The following is a 24,449-nucleotide window of genomic DNA, read 5'->3' as shown; positions in this document are numbered from 1 at the left end:
CAGGGAAGCCCCAGTTATCTCATTACCAGGATAATTTTTGTTATACTTTTTTCTTGTTTCATTTCTGAAATATATTCAGGCTTTCAGAATATAGTTAAAGAATAAAATAATGGTGATAAACTCCTTTGCTTAGTTCATGAGTTTAGTGTGAATGTTTGTTTGTAGTGTTTTATTATTAAATAGGAGGTGTAGTGTTGGTTTTTAATAGCTCCTCTCTTATAGATTTAAAAATAAAGACAGTTTCTTAAATTTTAAGTTAAGGAGTTTTATTTTAAACTGATTGGTATTGGAATTTAGGCATTTTTTTTTAATGCATCTATTAGAGATTCTGCACAAATTTCTTCTTAATGCTTAATTCTTGGAAAGGAAGGATCTTAGCATTGATCTTTTTCTAAAATCATTGTAAACACTATATCTTCTTATATTTTCTTTATGTATACAAGGAAGTTTATCAAAATTGGATGTCAGTCTGGGCATCTATGTCCATATGCAAAATTAACCTATTTAAAAATATTTGTCAATTTTTGATATTCAGATTATACTAGTTTTATATAATATTAAAGAAATTTCACCCCTTATTTTGTTTGGAGAAGTTTAGATATAGAAGTCATCTGGTCTTTGAAGATTTGCTATAACAGCACAACTCTAATACAAAATGAGCCTAATTCCTTTATTGGGTATAGATTGTAGGCAGCGTTTTCAGTTATCTGTAGTTTTGCTGGGTCTCTTCAGTTTTTCTGCTTTGTAAAGTAAAGTAAATTACTTTGTAAAGTAATTCTGGTAACTTATATTTTCCTAGATGATCATCTGTTTAATAAAGATGTTATAGTTTATTGGCATAAACTTATGTGTAGTATTCTTTTATAAATTTTAAAACTTTTTCCTGTATTTTTGGTATTACCACCTTCCTGATTTCTAATGTTGTTTTTCTTCCATTTTTTGGTCTTCTATTCAGATTTTTGGAAAGAAAAAGCCTTTTGTGGTCTTTATCTAATTGCCACATTATTTTCTTTCTTCTACTTTATTTTGGTTTATTTTCTTTTTCTAGCTTCTTGAAATGTTATTTTATATTGCTTAAGCTGAAATTTCCCTTGTACCAATCTGGCTGTGTCCTTTAGGTTTTGAGATTTCATATTCCCAGTATTATTAGCATTTTGATTCCTTTGGTCCAATAATAGTTTATAGAAGAATACTTTTAAATTTCTAAGTGTTTAGTTTGGGAGTTACCTTTAATTCCTATTTATATAACATACAGTCAAAGACTATAACCTATATGATTCTGATCCTCTGGAATTTGAAGTAAATTTTTTGTATCTCTTAGCACACTAGCAATTTTTTAAATAAAATGATATATTTAGCTTTCTGAATTTTACTCTAGGTAATCTTACTTAGATCTTACTGCCTCCAGAGTATACTATATATTTATTTATTTGGTATTTTAAATAATCTGTGAAAGTGAAAGTCGCTCAGTTGTGTCCGACTCTTTGCGACCCCATGGACTATACAGGCCTGAATGCTGGAGTGGGTAGCCTTTCCCTTCTTCAGGGGATCCTCCCAACCCAAGGATCGAACCCAGGTCTCCTGCCTTACAGGCGGATTCTTTACCAGCTGAGCCACAAGGGAAGCCCAGATGTAACTTCTATAAGAAGTAATACATGTAGAGTATTTTTATCATATGATTCAGAAAAGTAGAAAAAAGTCAAACTAGAAATCGTTTGGAAGAAGATTTCAAAAAACAGAGTTTTAACCAGTCTCACTGAATGGATCATGTGTGGCTTGATGGGAGATGGTCAAGGACATCATCCAAGTAGAGAACTTAAGAAACAAAGGCTTTTGCATTTGTGAGGAGTAGAGCTTGATCTAAATAGAGGAGTAACAGGAAATAAGACCTAATAGGTAGCGTTGAGCCTGAGTAGTAGGACCACGTTAAATGTTAACTGTAAATTGTGTAGAGATCTCCTGAATACACCAGCATGGAACACTTCATTGAAAATTTGAAGGAATACATATGATGCAGTATATTTTGAAAGTCAGAAAACTTTTTGAGAAGGAAGTTGATAAAACAATGATAAACAACATTTATTGATAATTTATGCTAATAAAATTTAGTATTTTTGTGTTTGAAAAATTGCTCTACAAATTTAGAAGTGCAATTCTACCTCTACAGGTTTCATAAAACACCTATAAATTATGAGTTTGGTATTTACTCATTATAATTAGGAGAATCGTAAGTAGAGCAAAATCAAGAGGTAAACATCATCTTGAAGCTGACAGATAATCTAACTCTCTAATAGAAATCTGTTTACTATTTATAAAAATATATATATATATATCCCAGCCTGCATTTTGAAGGGTGGTGGGAGAATGGATAATCATTTAGTAGTATAATGTCTTATAATCTAAACCTATATTATTATTTGAGAGAGAATTTTATTTTGGTCATACCAGTTTAAGCCAAAAGGATGACATCTGAAATATTTAAATACACAAAAACCTTCTGATAGCCTATGGCAATCATTGTCTAAAGGGCCATAAGAGGAAAAACAATTACTTTTTGTTTTACACTTACTCTCAAATTCAGTATAGTGTAGTTATTAAATGACCATGTGCCTTTTTCTCAAATTGGAAAATTTTTAAATTTCAAATTGGAAAGATGAAAGAGTTTGTAAGCAAAGCATGCAGTAAAGTGAGTCATGATAGCTTACATGACAAATATAGTTAATTTTTATGGCTGTTTTTTAGCACAGCAATAAAACTTTAGAATGGCATACGTATATCTAAAATAAAGTTGGAATAATTTATTTTATCTATAGCGTAATTATCTTATTCTATTTATAATGCTAATCTGTATAGAAAGAACTTACTAGCCCCCCCTTAAGTTTAAAAACATATAACTAGAATGTTCCATTTACTGTTTTTCAGGTACATTTTCTCACTTCTATATAATACAGCCAAATAGGTGATAGTATCTGGATGGCCAAGAATTGCTTAGGAAACACATGCCAAAAAACCCTTTCCAATAGAATGGACTTTTTGTAACATATTTTGCATGTAGCTCCAAATGTCTTATGGTTAGTAGAAAATAATTTAGATATGATGTCTAAATTAAACGAATATTTTAATTAGTGTTATCTTTAATTATATGGGCTTCTTAATATGGCAGTACTTGATATATATCTCTATACATATTTCTCTGAGCAAATATTTTTCAAATAATTTGCTTATGTGTGGGAACACATTAGTATTTATTATTTCTCATAATAGTTGCAAATAAAGAAAAGGTAAGCTCAGTATCAAAGTAGTAATAGTGATAGTGTTCATTGATAAGCATTACACTGGTAAAATTCAAATATTTTGAAACAAAAATGTATGGTGGAAAAAAAGGCTTACTTTTTCATCCCTTATTTGTAAGCTCTACAGTTAAAGTTAATTGTGCTGGTATTATTATCATCCATTTAAGAGCCAGCCATTTTCTTTCAGATATGAATATTCTAGGGAATATTCATATTCCCTAGAACTCAACCTAGAACTCCCTACAACTCAACCCTAAAATTTTAGATATTAGAGGTGTACTTCAAAGGGAGCATAGATTAGGAGATATACCAAGTATCTCAGTCTTCTGATGCCTCTGAATAGACTTTGACCAAACTCTGATAAGTTTTGCAAAATAACTCATGGTAAGCTTAGATGTATTTAAACTATGGAACATGGGACAGTGTTCTTAGATATACAGCTACATTTTTTGGAATATTTTAAAAGGAAAACATATTTGAATATAAGGATAATTATAATATTGAAGGATGTGAATTATTATAATTAACTAAGATTGGCATTTTGTTGTATTTTCTAGGCAATTAAGTTGGAATATTCAAGGTTGGTTAAATTGGCCCAAGAAGATACCCCACCAGAAACAGACTATCGTTTACATCATGTAATAGTCTACTTTATCCAGAATCAGGCTCCAAAGAAAATCATTGAGAAAACATTGCTAGAACAATTTGCAGATAGAAATTTGAGTTTTGATGAAAGGTAATTTGAAAATACAAAATGTTAAGTATTTTATTCACGTGCTCAAATTGCCCGTGTTGTTTTTATAGCTCCAAGTGCAATTTTTGAATATGTATTTTACACATAGACATATTCAATAAGTGCAGCACAAAATTTGACTTCACTTAATTCAGTTGCTTTGTAATTATTTGTTATTTATAATCATGACTTTTAAAAGTTTAACCCCAAAATAATTTAGATCATTTTATTACATTTTAATTGTGAAACAAGGTACTGAGATAAGCAATAGAAAGATACACAGAAGAGCATAATATAATTTTCACTGGCCTTTGGGGACTAAAAATTTCAGAGAAATAAAGAATTTCTGAACCTCTGCACTATGGATGTTTTGGGCCAGATAATTTTTTTGTTTTGGGGGCGGGGGCTGTCCTTTAATTTGTAAGATATTTAGTAATGTTCCTGGCCTCTACCCATTAAGTGCTAGTAGTACCCCTCAAGTGGTAACAACCCAAAATGTCTCTAGATACTACCAAATACCCCACTGGGAGCAAAATCATCCTTGTTTGAGAACAATTGGGGAAAGTAATTAATCAATATACACAAAGTAATTAAACATCTTCTGTCTTAAAGAGAAGGCTTAGAATGGTTAAATGATTTTGGTTTACCGAAAAGTTTTTTCTTAGAAGTTCCTATAAAACTGTTTACTAATGTTAAAAATTAAAATTTAATCTAGTTAGAATAAATACTATTGAAAAACAAGAAAAATTCAGCCCTCAGGTAAACACCCAAAGTATTGAAGAGTTTTAAAATGTAGAAACATTTATGCTATCTTGGAGTTCATGGTAAATACATTTTAATTCTGAAGTAAATGATTATCCTTTCATGAATGTCTTAAAAATACTGGATTCAAAGTATGTGTAGTAGAGAAGAATGTGACAGAAAACAAAGCATCTAGGATTAATTTCTGCCTCATCATGTGTCTGCTGTGAAATTTAGGATTAAGGTTTCAATGCAAGTAAATGGTTTTGAGCATTATCTGGTAAATAGTAAGTATTGGCTATGACTTTTTATTAGTAATAATGTTGACATCACTTATTTTGTTAAATACAACTGAAGAACTCAGAAATTTTGACCCTCTTTTATCTGGGCTGTTAGTGTACTGTGTTCCAATGAGTATATGCTGTTGAATTTGGGAAAGATATTTATGAAGTACTCACATTGACTTTTCAATCTTCTGCAGTTAGTAGCCCTGGCAAATAAAAATAGTTTGTTTTGAGAAATCTAATTTCTCTTGTGCTCTAAATATGGAGTAAACTGTATGTGATAACTATAAATATACTTTGGGGAGATTTCTTTAGCAGTGGTTCTGATCATAAAATCTGTTGAAATATTGCCATTCCTATCTGAAAGGATAGGCACATTTTGGATATCTTTATACTATTTATGAATAATATTATTGGGGGGAAGTGAGATTTCATGTCTCTAGAGCTTGTGTAATAGAGATACATTATCAATTTTTTAAAAACTTTCTTTTTTCATGTTTAATAGAACATAATTTTAAATTCATATGTAAATATAACATGGTGAATTAGAATGATTGCTTCTGTCATCTTTATATACTTGGTAAATATCCAGTATTATCCAAAACAACAGATTTTTCACTTAAGTTATTTGAAATTTGTTTCCTCAAAAATATTGCACAGTGATAGTGGATTTCATTTTCATATGTGTTGGGTAGTGTAATTTTGCATAAAACAAAAATATTTTTTTAAAGTTTTTATGGATTTTGCTTTTGATTTAGAAATATTTTTTCTTTTATTTGAAGGTGTCACAACATAATGAAAGTTGCTCAAGCCAAAATTGAAATGATAAAACCTGAAGAAGTAAACATGGAGGAGTATGAGGTAATGTGCCTTTTGGGAGGTTGATTGAGGAATTCTTTAGTTCAGTAATCTTTCATTTCAGTATAGCTAATAATCACGTGAGAAAATTCATCATGAAGGGGTGAAGTAACCTGCCTGAGGTTATCATAGCTTCATGTCGCAACTTGGTTAGCAGAACCTACATTCTTAAATGCTGTATTACACTGAAGCCATGCTATACGTTTTCTTTGCTTCTTATATATATTTTGAGGGGAAGTTAAAAATTTGTTTCAGTCATTGTATGCCTTATGTATTTGTCATTATTGGACAGTGTTGTATGAGGGAGAGCACTCACATGAGCATTTGTATTGTGCTTGTGGTAGTTTTCGTGCACAAAATTCTCTTTGTGTTAACTTTGGCTTTAAAATTAAGTTACCAATTCAAACACCTAGTATTTTGTCAAATTTTTAAGTTTAACTTTCTACATTGTTTTTCCAAAAATTTTTACATGAATAAATTTTAATTTGCATTCATGAGTGCCTTTGATTAGTGATTGGTGGCGTTTGCAAGCCTGATTACTTTATATTCCCTTAAATAATTAGTATAATTCACTACATTTAACAGATAAAAGGAAGGATACAGAAAAACATTCATTTATGATCAAAACTCTTAGCTAACCTGGAATACAAGGTAACTACTTTAGTCTACTGAAGAGTGTCTTGAAAAACAAAAACTAACAGAATTACCATAAAGATCATATTGAAATCTGAACATTGAAAACTTTCCTTTTGTGATCAAGAAAAAGACAGGGATGTATGGCAGTTCTATTCAACACTGTACTGGAAGTTTAAGCAGTACAGTAAGGCAATAAAAATAAAGCAAAAAGTAAGAGTTTGCAAAGGAAGAAACAAAGCTCTCGTTACTTGCAGATGTTTTATGTATAGAAAAGAAAAAGCTACAGATAAATTTATTGGAGATAAATAAAGATAATAAGAGAGCTTTGTAAAATACAAATCTGTCAAATATCAGTTTTATTTCTTTATACCAGTAGCAAATATTCAGATAGAAATTCTTTAAAATGACACCATTTTAGATAATATCCAAAATGATGGTGTACCTGAAAGCAGATTTAATAAAAGATGTGCATAATTATAGAAGATGTCGTAAAGAAGACCTAAGTAAATGGATGTATGTATTGTGTTTGGAAAACTTGGTGTTGTAAAGATGTCAGTTTTCCACAGAATGGTTTATTGAAACTGTTCAGTTTCTAACAAACTTCTAGCAAGTTGTTTTATGGAGCTTAATAAGTGATTCAAAAGTTTTATGGAAATGCAAACATTCTGGTCTCAGCATTCTTATAGAACAAGGTAGGAAGGTTATTTTCACTTGAAATCAATATAAGCTATCTTAACTTTTATACTTTATAATAATATTATTATAAGAACAGATAAATTTGAATTATAAGGCAAAATAGAAAATCGGGGAACACAGCCCCAAAAAAATGGACACACAATACATGCCAGAGATACAGGCAGATTGGTTGCTAATTCTGCCCTTGTCTCCAAGATTCAAGTTACATGGGACTTGATTTTAATTGTTATTTGCTTCTGCAGTCCCTCCACCAGTTTGCTTCATCAGATTGGATTTTGCATATTTTTATTCTGAAAATTTCTCATATGTTTTCTAATTGCAGAGCCACTAAATCTTACAGGTATTTACATGACATGTTTTTGGATTTTGTATATCCCACATTTCTTTGTCTTGCTCTGAGTCATCCATCAGTAGTCCTTTGCCTGCAAACCAAATCCAGCTCATCACCTGCTTTTATAAATAAAGTTTTATTGGAACACAAGCCATTTGTTTAGATATTGAATATAAGCACTTTCACACTACAACCGCAGAGTTGAGTAACTACAACAGAGACTGCATGGCCTGCGAAGCCTAAGTATTTATTGTCTAACCCTTTAAAGAAGTTACCTACTGAAAACTTCTAAGGTGAATCTAATGATAACAGAATGGCAATAGAATACTTCCCCCAGAAAAGCTAACTTTATGCTTAAATTTTACCTTTATTTGTTAATGTCTTCTATCCCGAGTGGCTCAGTTGGTAAAGAAATCTGCCTGCAATGCAGAAGATCCATATTTGATCCCCGAGTCAGGAAGATCCCCTGGAGAAGGGAATGGCAACCCACTCCAGTATACTTGCCAGGAGAATTCCATGGACAGAGAAGACTGGTGGGTTACAGTCCATGGGGTTGCAAAGAGTCAGATAGGACTGAGTGACCAACACTGTCACTTTCAATAGTATGAAAATTTTGCCTTTTTAAATTAAAATTATTTATATTCAAGGAGACTATATCAATAATTGGCTAGTAACTGGCCTATATGTACCTTACGTTCATTTATTTACGATAACGTGTATAAAAGCTTTCATACTTTTATCATCACTATCTCTTTTAGGTTAATCATATATTGAATTTTAGTTATGATTTTCCTTGAATCAATTTTTATTAAGTAAAAAAATCTTAATTTGTTTAAAAAATTGTTTTCTAGAACTGTAGATTGTGAGTTCTGAATCATTTTGTTATATGACATGCTCAATAATTGTGGGTGTTTTGGAGAGGGGCTGTGAAATGCTTCTGTCTTTTTCACCATATCTCAGTTGAAAAGACTACTTAGCAACCACATTTAAAATTTATCACAAATTTTGAAAAATTAAAAGGTTAAATTTATTACAATATTTCTTATTTTTCTTTCAGTTCCTTAAAACTCTGTTTCAGATAACAGTCTTCAAGCTTTGATTCCTATTAGTTAGCTTCATTTACCTTCTACATTCAATGTGATGTAGGTCTATAATAGTATTTTTAAAAACATAGTGTTGTTGCTTTACATTATGTTAGTTTCAGGTGTACAGCATAGTCGTTCAGTACGTTTACAGATAATACTTTATTAAAAGGTATTACAAGAAAATGGCTGTAATTCCCTGTGCTGTACAATATGTCCTTGTTGCTTATCTATTTTATACATACTTTACATTTTCTAATTCTGTACTTGTACTGTGCTCCTCCTCCTTTTCCTCTCCCCATGGATAACACGATGGAGGTTCCTCAAAAAAATGAAAATAATCCAGCAATTCTCTCCTGAGTATATGTCTGGAAAAAATTGAAAACAGAAATTTGAAAAGATATATGCACCCCAAATATTCTCTGATAATATCTTAATAAACTTTTACACTGAAGAATTTTTGAGAGACAAATGGCCTACCTATTGATTATCTTGCCTTTTAGTTCTGCTATCTTCTAGTGAGATTGTTTAATTTCTCTCATCAGTGTCTACAATTTTTACCTTTATCTTTTCACTGACAGGTTTGTATGTAAAAAATTAAAGTCAATTTATATCTAGTGTATCTTCAATTTTGAACTCTTTGCTTCTATTCAATTAGTTATCATAAAATGTATTTGTAAGTAATTTTCATTGTAGTTTTAATATCTATATACTTTTAATATTCTTTCACCTACAGGAGTGGCATCAGGATTATAGAAAATTCAGGGAAACAACCATGTATCTCATTATTGGGCTAGAAAATTTTCAAAGAGAAAGGTAAGGCAAAATGGACACACATGATAAAAGCTTAATTCTTGTATTCTATTCAGATGTGATCTCATCTCTTGAAAAGGTTTTATTCACAATATATATTTTCAATAAACTTTATTTTACAACTGTCTTAAATTTATAATTGCAAATTGCAAAGTTAATACAAAGAATTCCTATATACCCCATATACAATATATTTTCCATTTGAAATTAAATTTGTAAAGTTAGCATTATTGTCATTGATTTTATCAGCTCTCAGACACTACTGTTGAAGTTTAGAATGAAATAGGATTAGATCGAGGCCTAGATTTGCTAGGGACCAAAGCAGCTGGTTTTCCTTCCCTGGGCCTCCCTTTTGGCTCATCTGGTAAAGAATCTGCCTGCAATGCAGGAGACTGGTTTACTGGTTCAATTCCTAGGTCAGGAAGATCCGCTGGAGAAGGGATAGGCTACTCACTCCAGTATTCTTGGGCTTCCCTTGCAGCTCAGATGGTAAAGAATCCGCCTGCACTGCAGAAGACCTGGGTTCGATCCCTGGGTTGGGAAGATCCCCTGGAGAAAGAGAAGGCTACCGACTCCAGTATTCTGGCCTGGAGAATTCCATGGACTATAGTCTGTGGGGTTGCAAAGAGTCAGACGTGACTGAGCAATGTTCATGTTCACTTTCAAAGCAGCTGGTAGCCAGCAAATGGAATTCTTTGTATTCACATCCACCTTCCTGTCACTAGCCTTTTTCCTGTTCTTTCTGAGTTTAATCTTGATAGCAAATTAGCAAATGTTTCTAATGTGTCTCTTTTTCTGAAATTCCAGGTACTGTAAAAAATATATCTTTAGAAAACTGATCTCTTGTCTTCTAAATATTGCAACTGTAAATATTTTAGATTGCTTCCCATACAAATCACAGGTGATTTTAAAGGAATTTCTACTTATCAAATTGTTATTGTCACTGAGAAGAAAGGCTTCATATTGATTTATTGAGCACTATAGATTATTAACTAATTGCATTTATTTATTATCCATGTATTTAATTCATATCCTTCAACATTAATTTACTTAACTAAGGATTTTTTAAGTGCCATGTTTAAAATGCACTGTAATATTGCCACCAAGTAAAAAGGATATTGATTTCTTTTTTTTTCTTTTTTATTGTGTATTTTACCTCCTCTAAAAGTAGTAATGCTATTTTTTTAAATGCCAGCATGGAGTATTACTTCTAGAACTATGCTGTACAAGATGGTGGCTAATGAGCCATGTAGAACAATTTAATTTAATTAAAATTTTTAAAACTTTTCAGTTTCTCAGTCATATTAGCCACGTTTCAGATGTCCAGTAGTCACATGTGACTAATGGCTGCTATTTTGGCCAGCACAGACACACCACTTCCATTACTGCAGGAAGTTCTATTGAACAGTGCCACTCTGTTCATTGGACCAAGCACAATGCCATTGAAATCTTAAAAGTTAACACATAAAAGTAGCAAAGTAAAGAGTACTGTTAATACTTGGAGACAAATTATTAAAGTCCTAGTGATTGTGTACTTTTAAGATAATTCACTTTGGTCAGCTGAAGTAGAAAATATTTTGATCAATAGCTCTCTTCTATAAAATCCTATTTTGGCCAACATTTTATTTCTTTAATAGGAATATTCTAATTTGCTTTAGGATTTTAGAGATTAAGGTTTCTAAGAAAAATATTAATATACCCTTAAAATAGAATAGAGTGTGTAAAAGGCTTTTCCATTTAACAGATAAAGAAACTAGGCTCAAAAGTGATACAATAACTTTGCCAAGGTCACACAGCTGACTAGGGAGAGAAAAATTGAAATAAAGGCCTCTGTGTTCTTATATTACTTAATGAAATAAGAAAAGGACAAAGTGTATTCATTATCTCAGTAAGAACTAAAAAGATGAAACTTTTTCCCTTGCTCTCTGCATCACTTCTGCATTAGCTTTCCTGATCTAGCATTTGTTAAAGGACTTAAATAAATTGTGTTTAAATTTCATAATTTACTTAAATATATTCTTATTGGTAAAGTGAATATTCTTATCATAGCAAATTTTTATTATTATATTGGAAATATCAAGGAATAGTAGGAAATTAGTGGTTGTGGCAAATAATATTTATGGAATTTTGTAAAAAGAAATGTTAATTATACCACAAATGTAGTGGTTACCATAACTAGCAGTATATAAGATGCTGGCAAAATGCTCTGTCAAACCTTTTTTTTTTTTAATGAAAACATAGCACTTGAAAGCCATAAATTGAATGTTTATTAATGGGCTATTGTTATGAGTAGTGAAATGAAATCATGTTTTTAGGAGCCATAATTTTACAGCAGTAAAAATGAAAATTAAAGAGAATCTACCAGGCTACATAGTCTTATTTTATCTTAAATAAGATTTTGGTAACTGGACTGCTGAATTTTATTCTCATTTACTTGAAATGAAAGCACTTTAAAGGCTGATAAAATATGGAACATTCTGTGTACTTCACTAGAAAATTGGAATAAGTTCATGGTTTCAGAGCTATTCTCAGAGAGATGACTCAGGTCTAGAATGCCAGATATGGATGCCATTCCAGGGAGACCTTTCAGCTGGGAACTTAATGGCTGTAAAAGGAAAGGTAGATGGGCCAGCAGACTAATTCAGCTTAGTGGCACAAGACAGCATTTAACTATTGTCACTCTCTAAACAAAAAAAGCTTTAGCTGAGACTGTACCCATATTATTTCAAAACAAGATTTCATGCCCTAAATTTAAGCAAAAACAAATCCCTGGGAAAAGCTGTTTTCAAAAAATATTTAAAAGAACATATGTTTAATGAAGTAGTTTCAGATGTGTAATTTGATTTGTCATGAATGAGCATGTTTATTTCCCCATAATTCTACATTTACCATTTGGACTGTATAATTGACTTGTGTCTGAGCACCTGAAATTAACAAACAGTAACAATGATGGGCAGTATTACTTAAAGAGTTATAAAATATTGTTTCTGTACAGCATTTCACTTCTTAGGATGTTGCATTTTTCAGAATTTGTAAGATATGCTATGAGTAGAAAAACTGGCTCATAGGCGGTATCATCTTAAAACATCTTTCATATTTCAGTTATATAGATATACTATTGTTGTTTTAGTCACTAAGTCAAGTCCGACTCATTTGTGACACCGTGAACTGTAGCCCACCAGGCTCCTCTGTCCATGGGATTCCCCAGGCAAGAATAGGTGGGTTGCCATGCCCTCCTACAAGGGATCTTCCTGACCCAGGGATCAAACCTGTGTCTCCTTATTGCAGGCAGATTCTTTACCACTGGGCCACCAGGGAAGCCCATACAGATATACAACTGTATATATTTTTCCTACAGCATGTTAGAGGAGGGATAATCATTTTAGAGCCAAATATTATACTGAAATATTTGTGTCATATTCCCTTTTTAAAACTTAGTCTGAACTTCATAAGGTCTAGAGTTATAGCAATATTAAATATTAAACAAAGGCTTAACCCTGTCTGCCTTTTATGTTAGTGTTTGTTTGTATCCCACTAGATTTCCCAGATTTGGAAGCATTTTTTCCCTTTCTACCTCACCCAGCTCCTTTGGATATTCTACTCTCTGTTAATTTTTCTCAATGACTGGAACTGTGCCCTCACATAGAGGAAAAAAAACAAAGTGACTAAAAATAGTCATTTAATTAATCAAATGATGTTTGTGATAAGCAAAGTAACCTGATCAGTCCCTCAAACAAAATGTCATGGTGTTGCTAAAAAAGTAGACTGTTGACTTTCACGTCAGTGTTAATTTTGAATCTAAATGGAAAGAATTAGCAAAGAAGACAGAAGGAACTCTCTGAATTAATCAGTTTGGCCTTTTTCTCCTAGTTTTTTCTAACTTTCTAGCTCAATTTTTTTTGGTTTTTTCTTTGTTTTAGTTTTAAAACAACTGTCTACTAGCTTCATATGAGCTGTTCCTCTAGAGATACTCAGGCATACAGTGTATCATCAGATGTTTTATTTTAATGTTGATCTAGATAATCAAAATGTAAATATATACTTAAAATGTTTTGTAATTGTAGTTGCCCTTCTTTTGCAAAAATAAAATACTGATGCTGTACTTCTTTTTTTTTAGTTACATAGATTCCTTGCTCTTCCTTATCTGTGCTTATCAGAATAACAAAGAACTGTTGTCCAGAGGCCCATACAGAGGACATGATGAAGAATTGATATCACATTATAGAAGAGAATGTTTACTAGTAAGTTGAAGGCACACTGTGTGTGTTTACTCTATCATATTGTTTTACATTGGGCAATTTTTTAGACTCATGTAAATGACTATAAATTCTGATGGCCTAATTGTCATGATGATGTCTGTCTGCTGGGTCTACTTCCTTGAGGTGGGAGAATACACTCAATCCTTTATCCCTTCTTCTTTAAGAATCTTAAATTTTACAGATGATAAATAAGAAATGTTCTTAAAATGAGATCAGAATAATTAATTTTTATATCTAGATTTCTTCTCATTCTACCATTCCCTTTTTTGATGCAGAAGAGGTGCTGAATGGTATGATAAATTATCATTATTATTACTCCAGAAAAAGAATAGATTTTTCTGAGTTTTTTTAAAGAGTATATTTGGTGTACATAATGTTAAATAATTCATTGTAATATGAAGTTTTTTTCCATTTGGTCATTGAAATTTTTTCCTCAAGTATTTTTACTGTGTATGTGCTTAAATATTGTTGTTATGAACTTAAATATTTTCCGCTGTTCTTTTTCCCCACCAGTTTACTTTCTGGATATCTGGAATACTTTGTTAATGTTTCTTGACTTTGCTTATCTTTAAGTGTAAAACCACAAATTCCATCTTTATACTTTTTATGATTGGATTTCATTTAGCTATTAATGTGACTATAGATTGTGAACCTCTAAGTCATTTTTTTTTTCTATAAAATACATAAAGGTATGCAAGAGTATATCATTTTTAAGCCAATATAGGTTACTTGGTTTACATGTACTTTAAAAAGACTTTCAGTAGGTTTTCTGAAATGTTTTCTTTCAGTAGAACTGCGTTCAGTTCAGTTCAGTTCAGTCACTCAGTCATGTCCGACTCTTTGCGACCCCATGAATCGCAGCACGCCAGGCCCCCCTGTCCATCACCAACTCCCGGAGTTCACTCAGACTCAGGTCCATCGAGTCAGTGATGCCATCCAGCCATCTCATCCTCTGTCGTCCCCTTCTCCTCCTGCCCCCAATCCCTCCCAGCATCAGTCTTTTCCAATGAGTCAACTCTTTGCATGAGGTGGCCAAAGTACTGGAGTTTCAGCTTTAGCATCATTCCTTCCAAAGAAATCCAAAGTGTATGTTAATTGTAGTCTGCATTATGTCTTCAGAAATTTTGAATGGCAACAGTAGAAGCTTGTGATTTTGTTATTTTTCTCTTAGCTGATTTTATTGCATTTGAGTATATTTTAAGACTTTAATTATTGATGGTTTGTATCCATCAAGGATAATATTCTTAATTTGTTCTTCTTTAGTCCTTAAGTCATGTCTGACTCTCTTGTGACCCTGTAGACTATAGCCCGCCAGGCTCCTCTGTCTATGGAATTCTCCAGGCAAGAATACTGGCATGTGTTGCCATTTCCTTCTCTAGGGTATTTTCCTGACCCAGGGATCAAACCTGCATCTCCTGCATTGGCATGCAGATTCTTTACCTCTGAGCCACCAGGGAATCCCATTCTTAATATGGTCAGTTTCAAAAGGTTTTTAATCAATGCCTAAGAAGGAAGATCTGAATTATATTCAGGTTCATAATTCATGCATTGAATGAATCAAAGCACTTTTTAATGTAAAACTTTGCAGTGTTGGAATATTGAAATATTTTGGTAAACCTCTTTTAAACATAAACACAACTAAAATACTGTCTACCATAATGGTAGACAGTGTTTATATTATGGTAAACAGTGTTTATCATTTTATGTTAGTAAGCCAGCCGCATATATTGTTTCATATAGGAATTTAAATGAAGCTTCAAGAGAATTTTAGTGTTCCTTTTAGGTGTTTTCTTTTTTCCTTTTTTAGTTTGTTTTTGTTTTTTTTTTATTGAGAATTTACTGAGTATCAGATTCTGAGGGATACAAAGATAAGAGCCATTATTATATCCTAAGAGAATTCAATCTGGTGAGAGATGTATACAAGTAATTTTTATATTTCAGAATAAGTATTGTTATGAGAAATACACAACATAGTATGTTTGGAATTGTTGGAGAGAAGCTTAAGAAATAAGATAAACACTGATCTGTATCCTGATGGATAAATAGGCATTTTGTGCCTTGTATAGAAGGGGCAAGAAATTCTAGACAAAGGAGTATCATATGAAAAGACATGGAGAGTGTACAACAGAAAATGAAGATAAGTCTATTGTGGCTTAGTTATGAGGAACAAGTTTAGTTGGAAGTGATGAAGCCAACAGTGTTTGTTGATGTCAAACTGTGTAGAAGCTTATGCACCATTCTCATGAGTTCGTTGTAAAGTTGGAATAAATTGGGCATAATCAGTTTTGTTTTTAGAAAATAATTCTGGCAGTAGTATACTTGAATATGGACTGGAATGGAGTAAAGATTGAAACAAAGAACCCTAGGAAAGATAGACAGGGAGAAGAGGAAGAGTCTCAACCAAGAGGTACAGTATGAAAGAGAAGTTATGTAAATGGTAAAGGAGATGATCGGTAACGATTAGATGAGTGGGAAGAAGAAAATAGAGGCATTAAAGCGTCATGACTTACTAGTTCTGTTCTGTCTTTGGCTTTGGGGACTCTGAAGAGGATGAATAAGGCTGGCTTTGGACATAACTATGCTTAAGTTGTTTCTAGGATCTGTTTTGATTTAGTAAACATAATATCAAATTCAGAATAATAATGTCTTTGAATGCAAATTGTAAAAATTACACTATATACTTAAAGGCTTATCTCATTTAATTCTCTTAGACACTATGTGAGGAAGGTTATATAATATGCCGTTTTTCATATAAAGAAGCTGAAGCTAGGAAATTAGTTGTCTGCTGACTGTTAAGATAATTACTTAGTGGCTGAATTGGACTTTTAGCATAAGCTTCTACAAAGTCAAGATGAATTGCATAAGAATGTCATAAACCTAAAAAATAATATGATTTTTATAATTTAAATTATTCTTAAAATATGAAGATTATTTAAAAATCATACTCTTCATTCTGTAAACATGAGATTTCAGACATAAATGTCTTATGGGCAGGTGGGAGGGAGGCTCATGATAGAGGGGATATATGTATTCTTATAGCTGATTCACATACACAACACCGTTAGAGCAGTTATCCTCCAATTTAAAAAAATGTTTTAAGTCTAATGGCAACCCACTCCAGTGTTCTTGCCTGGAGAATCCCAGGGACTGGGGAGCCTGGTGGGCTGTCGTCTCGGGGGTTGCACAGAGTCAGACACGACTGAAGCGACTTAGCAGCAGCATACCTGTGTTTTTTTCTATCTCCCATGTCTGTATTTCTCATCTCATGGATTTCTTTCTTCTATTTAATTAGATGTCAGCATGCTTGGCCTCTGCTCCAGCCTGCCACTTGTTTTTTATAAATGAAGTTTTACTGAAACATAGCCCTGCCCATTCATTTACATATGACTGTCTTGGTGCAACAATATTAACGTCATTGCAACATAGACTATATAGCCCTAAGAGCCTAAACTATTTCCTGTCTTGTCCTTTACAGAGAAAATGTTACTGATCCCTGTATTGTAACAGATTGTAAGCTCCATGAGAGTTTTCTTATTAATCATTTGGGTACCCCTGCAACTAAAGCAGTTTCTGGCACATGGCATGTACTGAGTAAGAATATTTTGAAGAAATAAATGATTTAATTGATTACCTTTATATTTTTGTATCAAGAAATATAGCAGTCCCTGTTCAGTTGACATTTATGGAAAAGATGAGTTTTTCAAAATAAGTATAGAATCTGAATTTCTTTGCTTTTAAAATTACTTTGAGTGCTTATCATATTTTAGAGTTGGGGTAATTCACCTCTGGACAATTAATTTAAAAATGGTTCCTATAGTGAGGATCAAAGTAAAATAAACTGAATATGAACTTTAAAAACATGACAACAGTATTTCTCTGACTTTTTTAACTCTTATTTCTATAGTAACCTGCGTATCCTTTTCTAAGAAACTTTTCTCGCTCAATAAGCTGAGGTTGCTTTTTCTGATTTCCATTTGTTCTATTAATGTTTATAAACATGCTTATTATGTTGCCTTCATTATTCTGAGATATTTTTATTTAATTGAAAAAAGAAACAAACCTGTTTTTTTTTTTTTCCCCTCTCTCTCTTTCTCTCATTGCATTAAGAAATTAAATGAGCAAGCTGCAGAACTGTTTGAATCTGGAGAGGATAGAGAAGTAAACAATGGTCTGATTATCATGAATGAATTTATTGTCCCATTTTTGCCCCTGTTATTGGTGGATGAAATGGAAGAGAAAGACATACTTGCTGTGGAAGATATGAGAAATCGATGGTGTTCCTATCTTGGACAAGAAATGGAATGTAAGTTGAAACAATGCTAGTGGATTCCTGAGTTGTTGGGATTAAAAGCTGTTAGAATTAGATGTTAGGTATCATTTTTATATTCTGTGACATTGTTACATTCACATGATTTTTTTTTTCTTATTTACAAACTAAGCTGTACATACAGCTGTTGCCATTCATGCTTTACTTCTTCCTCCTAAATGGCAATGATTTTGCATGCTTTGAAACAAAATATCAGCTGCCTACTCTAAATTAATAAATCTTGTTGAAGATAATTTGTCTCCCTGTCAGTTTTTAGTTATATCTAATTGTTTGTATTTGCAGCAAACCTCCAAGAGAAGCTGACGGATTTTCTGCCAAAGCTGCTTGATTGTTCTACGGAGATTAAAGGTTTCCATGAGCCGCCTAAGTTACCTCCGTACTCCACACACGAACTCTGTGAGCGATTTACCCGAATCATGCTGTCCCTCAGTCGAACTCCTGCTGATGGAAGATAAACTGCACACACTCTCCCTGAACACACTGTATAAAAGTTTTTTTAGTTCTTAGCCCTTGCCTTCCTGTCACAGGGTTTGCTTGTTGCTGCTATAATTTTTAACTTTTATTTTAATAACTGCAAAAGACAAATTGACTCTACAGACTTTAGCCAGACTGCAAACAATAAAGCTGAGAATCGCATGGCGCTCAGACTTTGTTTTAACCAGAACTGATGTATGATTACCAATCCGATTGATTTTATTATGGCAAAACCATGCTTTTGCCACTTTTCTGTTACAGTATTACTTTGCTTTTATCTTTTCTTGATCTACAGCTTTCCATTCAGTCTGGATCCTCCGTGACTATAGCCATTTAAGTGTTCAGCACTGTGTACAATACATAATATTTGGTAGCTTGTAAATGAAATTAAAGAATAAAGTTTTATTTATGGCTACCTATGTGTTTGTAAGCAGGTATATTATATATTAGTGCATTTTTTTAGTTATATAAATGAATTTTTTCCTGGGGATTGTTTATGGGTGATTAACAGATTAATACAGACTTTTAATTTTGCTCTAATGTTAGCACATTAGAAATTTACTGAGTATTTGATACTTAAATATTATATCTATATTTTTGACTAAGTTGTTAAACTTAGTATGGCACCTAAACCTGTTTTGAATTCAAATCAGGTTTTAACTGAAGTGAGCAGCTGATATTTAAGTCAACCACACTGAAGCTTTTAACCTTTTCTTAGATTAACCTTTAATTTTTTTAATGTATTTACATATAATATAGCAAGGTGATTATTCCAAGAGATAGCAGAAAAAAAAAGTACTTGAATAAGGGCTATTTAATAGTGAAACTTATGAGAACTATGTATATGTATATATTATACATATATATATACACACACACACACATACACACACATTCTTCATAATGGAGGACGGTGTTTGCATTATATAATCATTCTATTTTTGTAAATTGTATACTACTTTAATTGCAAATGTTCTCTACTAATCAATGCTGTGAAATGGAAGTTGATATTGTTGAACTAGAAATTATATGAGTATCTTCCCTGCATTTATTTACTTCCTTTTCAAAAAGGAAAAAAACGGTAGAACATTTTATAGGTGGAACTGCTATTTAAGATTAATGAAGTAATATTGTGAATGAAATCCAATGCTTTAAAGGTAATCATGCTACCAACAACCTATTTTTGAATTTATAAAAATTTCTTTATAAATGATACTTTGTCAGCATAGTAAAATATATCATTATACTATGTGTATGTTTGTTACAGCGTCGCCAAAACTAGTGCTTTTTATAAGTGCCTCTCATAAAAGATCTGGATGGAAGAAGAACAAGAAAATATTAAGCTGGTATATAATACTCCTTATAAAGGTATCAATGTACTGCTAAGTATTAATGATAAATTGCTATTTCTTTGTAAAGTTAGATTTTGTATATTATAGCCATCAGAATGTGTTTTGGTTTAGATTTTAAATTCTCTACTTAGCAGAATTAGTATTCTGCATCAATTTTCAAGTCGTGTTGAAAGGTTAGAAACTTCATGTGTATCATCAAAGCAATTATAAAGTATCTTCAGCATTTTATGGTATTCTACCATAACAGTAAAGTTGTTTGTGTATAATTGACTACTGAGACACAATCTGCTAAACACCATATGGAAATTACTTCTTTTATAAGGCACATCCAGGTAAGTATTATATTTACTCTGTAGTTAAAGCCAGTTTATTCATTCCTAATTATGAATCTGAAGTTCTTCTTTTAAAAAGTGACCTTTTTTAAGACCTGAAGAAGCAACTCGTTTTTATATCTGCTTTTAATCTAATGGTTTAGGTCAGTGAAGTTTTCTTACATTATGTACTGGATTAAGTATAACTTAGGGTTAGTAATGTAAAAATCAAAACCTCATAGAACTATTGTCCATGGCAGATTTCATTTTCACTTAATGACTCTCATTTTGATTACTGCAGTACTCCTTTCCCACTCCCCGAAAATTACATTTTGTAAAAATTTAAGGTAGAATTCAAATGGAAGTTAAGACTTGGAGGAACTTATAAGATTGTGTATCAGGAGACTATAGCCACCAGTAAGCCTGAAAACCTGTAATTCTTTTCAGATTCGTTAAAATACAATACACTAACTACACTAAATAACTACTTCTCAAAATGTCTCCAGACCAGCAGATTCAGCATCATCTGGGGACATGTTAGAATTGAAAATTCTTGAGCCCCACATCAGAACTACTGATTTAACACTTGTTAAGCTTGAAGAGTTAACAAGTTTGAACAAGTCCTTCAGAAGATTCTGCTATCTGCTGAAGTTTGAGAACCACAGTACTAAATAATCCCTGGCATCTTTTTGAACCCTTGTTTATTGGAAACTTCATTATTTCTCTCACTGACACTTTCAAGGAAGTAACTAAAAATCCTTTTCCTTAGTTTTAGATTTACTAAGACTAAGGTGGATTCTCTCCTGTGTCTAATGCTCTAGAAGTTCAGTGTCTTTGTGATTCAGAATCGTTGACTGCGACCTCTGAGCCCTATTGTCATCCTCCCAAAAGTAAAATCCCACAGGAGACTTGGGAAGGGTGAGTAGGGCGACTTTGTGTAATTTTTTTTTTTAGATTTTACATTGGTACGCAGATAAAAGTAAGAGTCATGACTGAGGGAACAATGTACACAGTTGAATGCACACAGACACACACACCAGAATTTCGGATTCCCTATTTATTCCATGCACAGGTCTTCTCACACCTTCACTACCGTCCTTGAACCTCCCATTTAACGCTGCTCCAGTAAAATAGGATCTTAATTTACCAAGAAAGTTAAGGAGCTTGGGTATGACCCCCTCCAATTTTCCACCCCCATACTTGTAAATTTACAGTTAATTGTTAACCAGGTTGTGATAAGGAATAGACATTAATGATAACCCAATGTTACAAGGAAAGTATAAGTAAAATGTATGAAATGAGTTAATTAAATAAATTTAATTAAAAGTACATTCATTACATGGGGAACATATTTGCTCTTTGACAGAATTAGAAAACTCACTTTTTTTGTTTTGTATTAGCCCAAAGCCTGTACAGTATGTTTGTCCTTTAGCAAATGGTTGTTTTTCAATAATCTGGAGCCAGTTATGTATCCTTAACCCTAGTTGTGGATCAAAAGCATATGAGGAGCTTTCTTTACAAAAGGTGTCTAGGTCCTCTCTTATCATGTGAATTCTTAAAGGCCTTTTACAGACAGATGTTTGAGAACATTTAGTAAATTCTTCTCCAACTTGAATTTTTCTAAGGATCACCTGTGGCCTTCCCTTCAGAGGCTGGCTGAGCCTGGCTAAAGTAGGGCAGAGAAACTTGCCTTCTGCATTGTTGTAAGTCAAGTGAAAAGGCAGGGCATTCAAATTTTCAGATGACCCCCTCAGCCATACAGCATGCCCAGTTTAGTCTGTGCTCCACGAAGCTGCTCTCCAATGTTTTCCAGTCCTTAACTTGTGGACTTTCTGGATTACTGTGTTGGTCTTGGGTGAACTCTTTAACTTCTCTGTGCCTAAGTTCCTTCACTATAAAATAGGATTACAGTGAAAACTGCCTTATATGATTCCTTTAGAAGATGAAATGGGTTTCTGTAGTAAACAAACACTCTCGGCAAATGTCACAGTGTGAGTGTTCAGTTTATTGTCAGCCATTTTATAATTTGTCATTGTTGGCTTCGGCTGGTAATTTTCAGAATCTCTGCCTTCCTGAGACAGGCTTCTTTGCATTATTCTCATTCTTTTGTTTTCTTTCTACTCAAGTGTTGTCAAGGTTTCTGCTCTTGGCCCGCTTCTAACTCTTCATGCTTCCCAGACAGTCATAGCAGCTAGTTGGTCTTCTTAAACTGCCTGTGTGCTTCTGATTCACAAGTTTGTGTTCCTCACTGAACCTCCTTTGTACATTTTAGATCCATGTGTGTGTCCATGTGTCTGTTCAACACAGAGACTTGGATGTTTCACGGGCACTTTAAATTCCACAGATCCAAAACTGAATTCACCACTTCTTCCCAAACCTGATTCTCTTATTTTCTCTTAGAGAGTGATACACTGATTCAGAAATAGGGATTATTCTCAATTCTACTTTTATTTCCCCTTGATTACCAGGTGTCAACAGGTCAGATTTTCACTTGCACATGCACCCCTCACTACTGTCAATGAGATTTCTCATCTAATTTGGACAGTTGCATTTGCCCTGAGTGGCCTATCTTTGAGCTTGCCACGTTAGTCCATCTTACATACTGTTGGCAGAATCATCTTTCAAAGTGGTTTTGCTCTATCTTCCTTTGCTGGCCTCAACTCCTTTAGAAGGAGATAGTATCTCCTGTTGTTTATAACCCTAGTATCTGTTAAAATACCTGGCAAATTAACAAAGGTGCAGTCTTGCAGGTTGTCTGGTCCTCCAGTCACCCCAGACCTGCCTGGTCTAGCATGATAGCCACTAGCCACCTGTGGCTGTTTAAGCCAAATAAAAGTAAAATTAGTTACCCTAGCCATATTTCAAATTCTCATTAGTGACGTTGGCTACCTATTGGACAACACATTTTAGAACATTTCTGTTATCGCAATAAGTTTCATTGGATAGAAGTACTTTCCAAGCCTTGCTGATATGGACATCTTCAAACAACCTGTAAAATGCCAACCTAAGCAAACTGGCCTTAAGCATTTACGTCTCCTTATCTTGTTCCAGCCATGAAGCACTCTACTACATCTGCTCTTCAGAGAGCACCTCTACGGGGATATATCCAGTTAAAAGAGCCTACACGAGGTATTTCAACAGGGCAATGTGGTAGAGGCACTAGAGGTAACCCAGAGAACCTACCTGCAGGATGCAGCTACTGTTCCTAGGAGTAGGAAAACAAAAGGTGAAAAGGGGGCTTCCCAGAACCTTGGAGTTCCAGAAAACGGGTCTCCATGGAGTTGGTGCTCAAACCCCTGAGAAGGTTCACCACCTAAGTGCTCTCTGAAAGGAGCTGAATGAAGACGAATCAGTTGAAATTATTAGGTCACTAGTAGGATGGGCAAGCAAAGACAGAGGTAGATCTTGTTTTCCTCTTTCTGGCTTCCAACCTTTCTAATGAGGTGCAGAACCTAAATGAAGTGCAACAAAGATCTGCAAAATGCATTGCAAAGTCCCAACCCCAGCGTCACAGGTCAGGGGTAAAGGGTGGAACTGGAATTGAGAGACAATAGGAATACACCCTGCACCCTAGTTTCTTCTCAAAGATTTCCTTCTTATCTAAACATGTTAATCACTGAAACCCTAGATATTCAGAAATGTATCTACAGACTATCTCTGGGAACTCAAGAATAAATGCACTAGTTCTGATTGAAATCTGGTTGCTCTCTTTTTTTAACCAAATGAGACTTTTTAATGATGCTATTTAACGCATTATTTTGTTTAAACCAGCAGTGGAAGGATGTATGAATTCATGCCCACTCACTCACGTGTTTTGCTTGTGTGCCGTGTGCCACAGCATCTGCCAGGCAGTGTATTTATCGAACTTAGACAAAAGTAATAATCCACCAAAATTCACATGTCTGCCCAGAGTTAGACACTTACGCTTAATAGAGCTTAAGACTTTTGTGTTGACTCCCTTGGACATCTTGCTATGCCTGTGCGCATATACATACACACACATAAACGTGTATCTAAATGCCTTTCATAAAAATTTTAAAACAATAGGTGTAGACATAGTTCCCAGAAACTGTCTCTTACTGCTCCATAGTATTTGATTATAAGGAAGATGTCCAATATTTATTCATGGACATACAATGTAGGCTGCTACGTACATCTTTGTGTGTATTACTTTAATCCTTTCTGTCTTTCTGCTACATTTGGAGATGTATAACTTCTGAGTTACGGAGTATACAGACAGAAAATTTTGAGCTAAATTG

General features: G+C 33.3%; 1 protein-coding gene across 7 annotated transcripts in view; it reads left to right on the top strand.

Moving 5' to 3' along the window:
• USP25 (ubiquitin specific peptidase 25) overlaps positions 1-18,942 on the top strand; it is a 164,343-nt gene extending 145,401 nt beyond the window's left edge. For all 7 annotated transcript variants that reach the window (XM_025282229.3, XM_025282221.3, XM_025282223.3 and 4 more), the window contains 6 exons: positions 3,851-4,029; positions 5,834-5,912; positions 9,391-9,470; positions 13,585-13,708; positions 17,834-18,029; positions 18,336-18,942. In XM_025282229.3, the coding sequence (XP_025138014.1) occupies positions 3,851-4,029; positions 5,834-5,912; positions 9,391-9,470; positions 13,585-13,708; positions 17,834-18,029; positions 18,336-18,508 (831 nt within the window). In that variant the 3' untranslated portion in view covers positions 18,509-18,942. The remainder of the gene's footprint in view (positions 1-3,850; positions 4,030-5,833; positions 5,913-9,390; positions 9,471-13,584; positions 13,709-17,833; positions 18,030-18,335) is intronic.
• The last annotated feature ends 5,507 nt before the right edge of the window (positions 18,943-24,449 follow it).

The sequence above is a fragment of the Bubalus bubalis genome, chromosome 1 (genome assembly GCF_019923935.1).
Source record: "Bubalus bubalis isolate 160015118507 breed Murrah chromosome 1, NDDB_SH_1, whole genome shotgun sequence".
NCBI classification, from domain to species: domain Eukaryota; kingdom Metazoa; phylum Chordata; class Mammalia; order Artiodactyla; family Bovidae; genus Bubalus; species Bubalus bubalis.
Note: the sequence above shows the minus strand (reverse complement) of the source record. Positions and strands in the feature narration are given on the sequence as shown.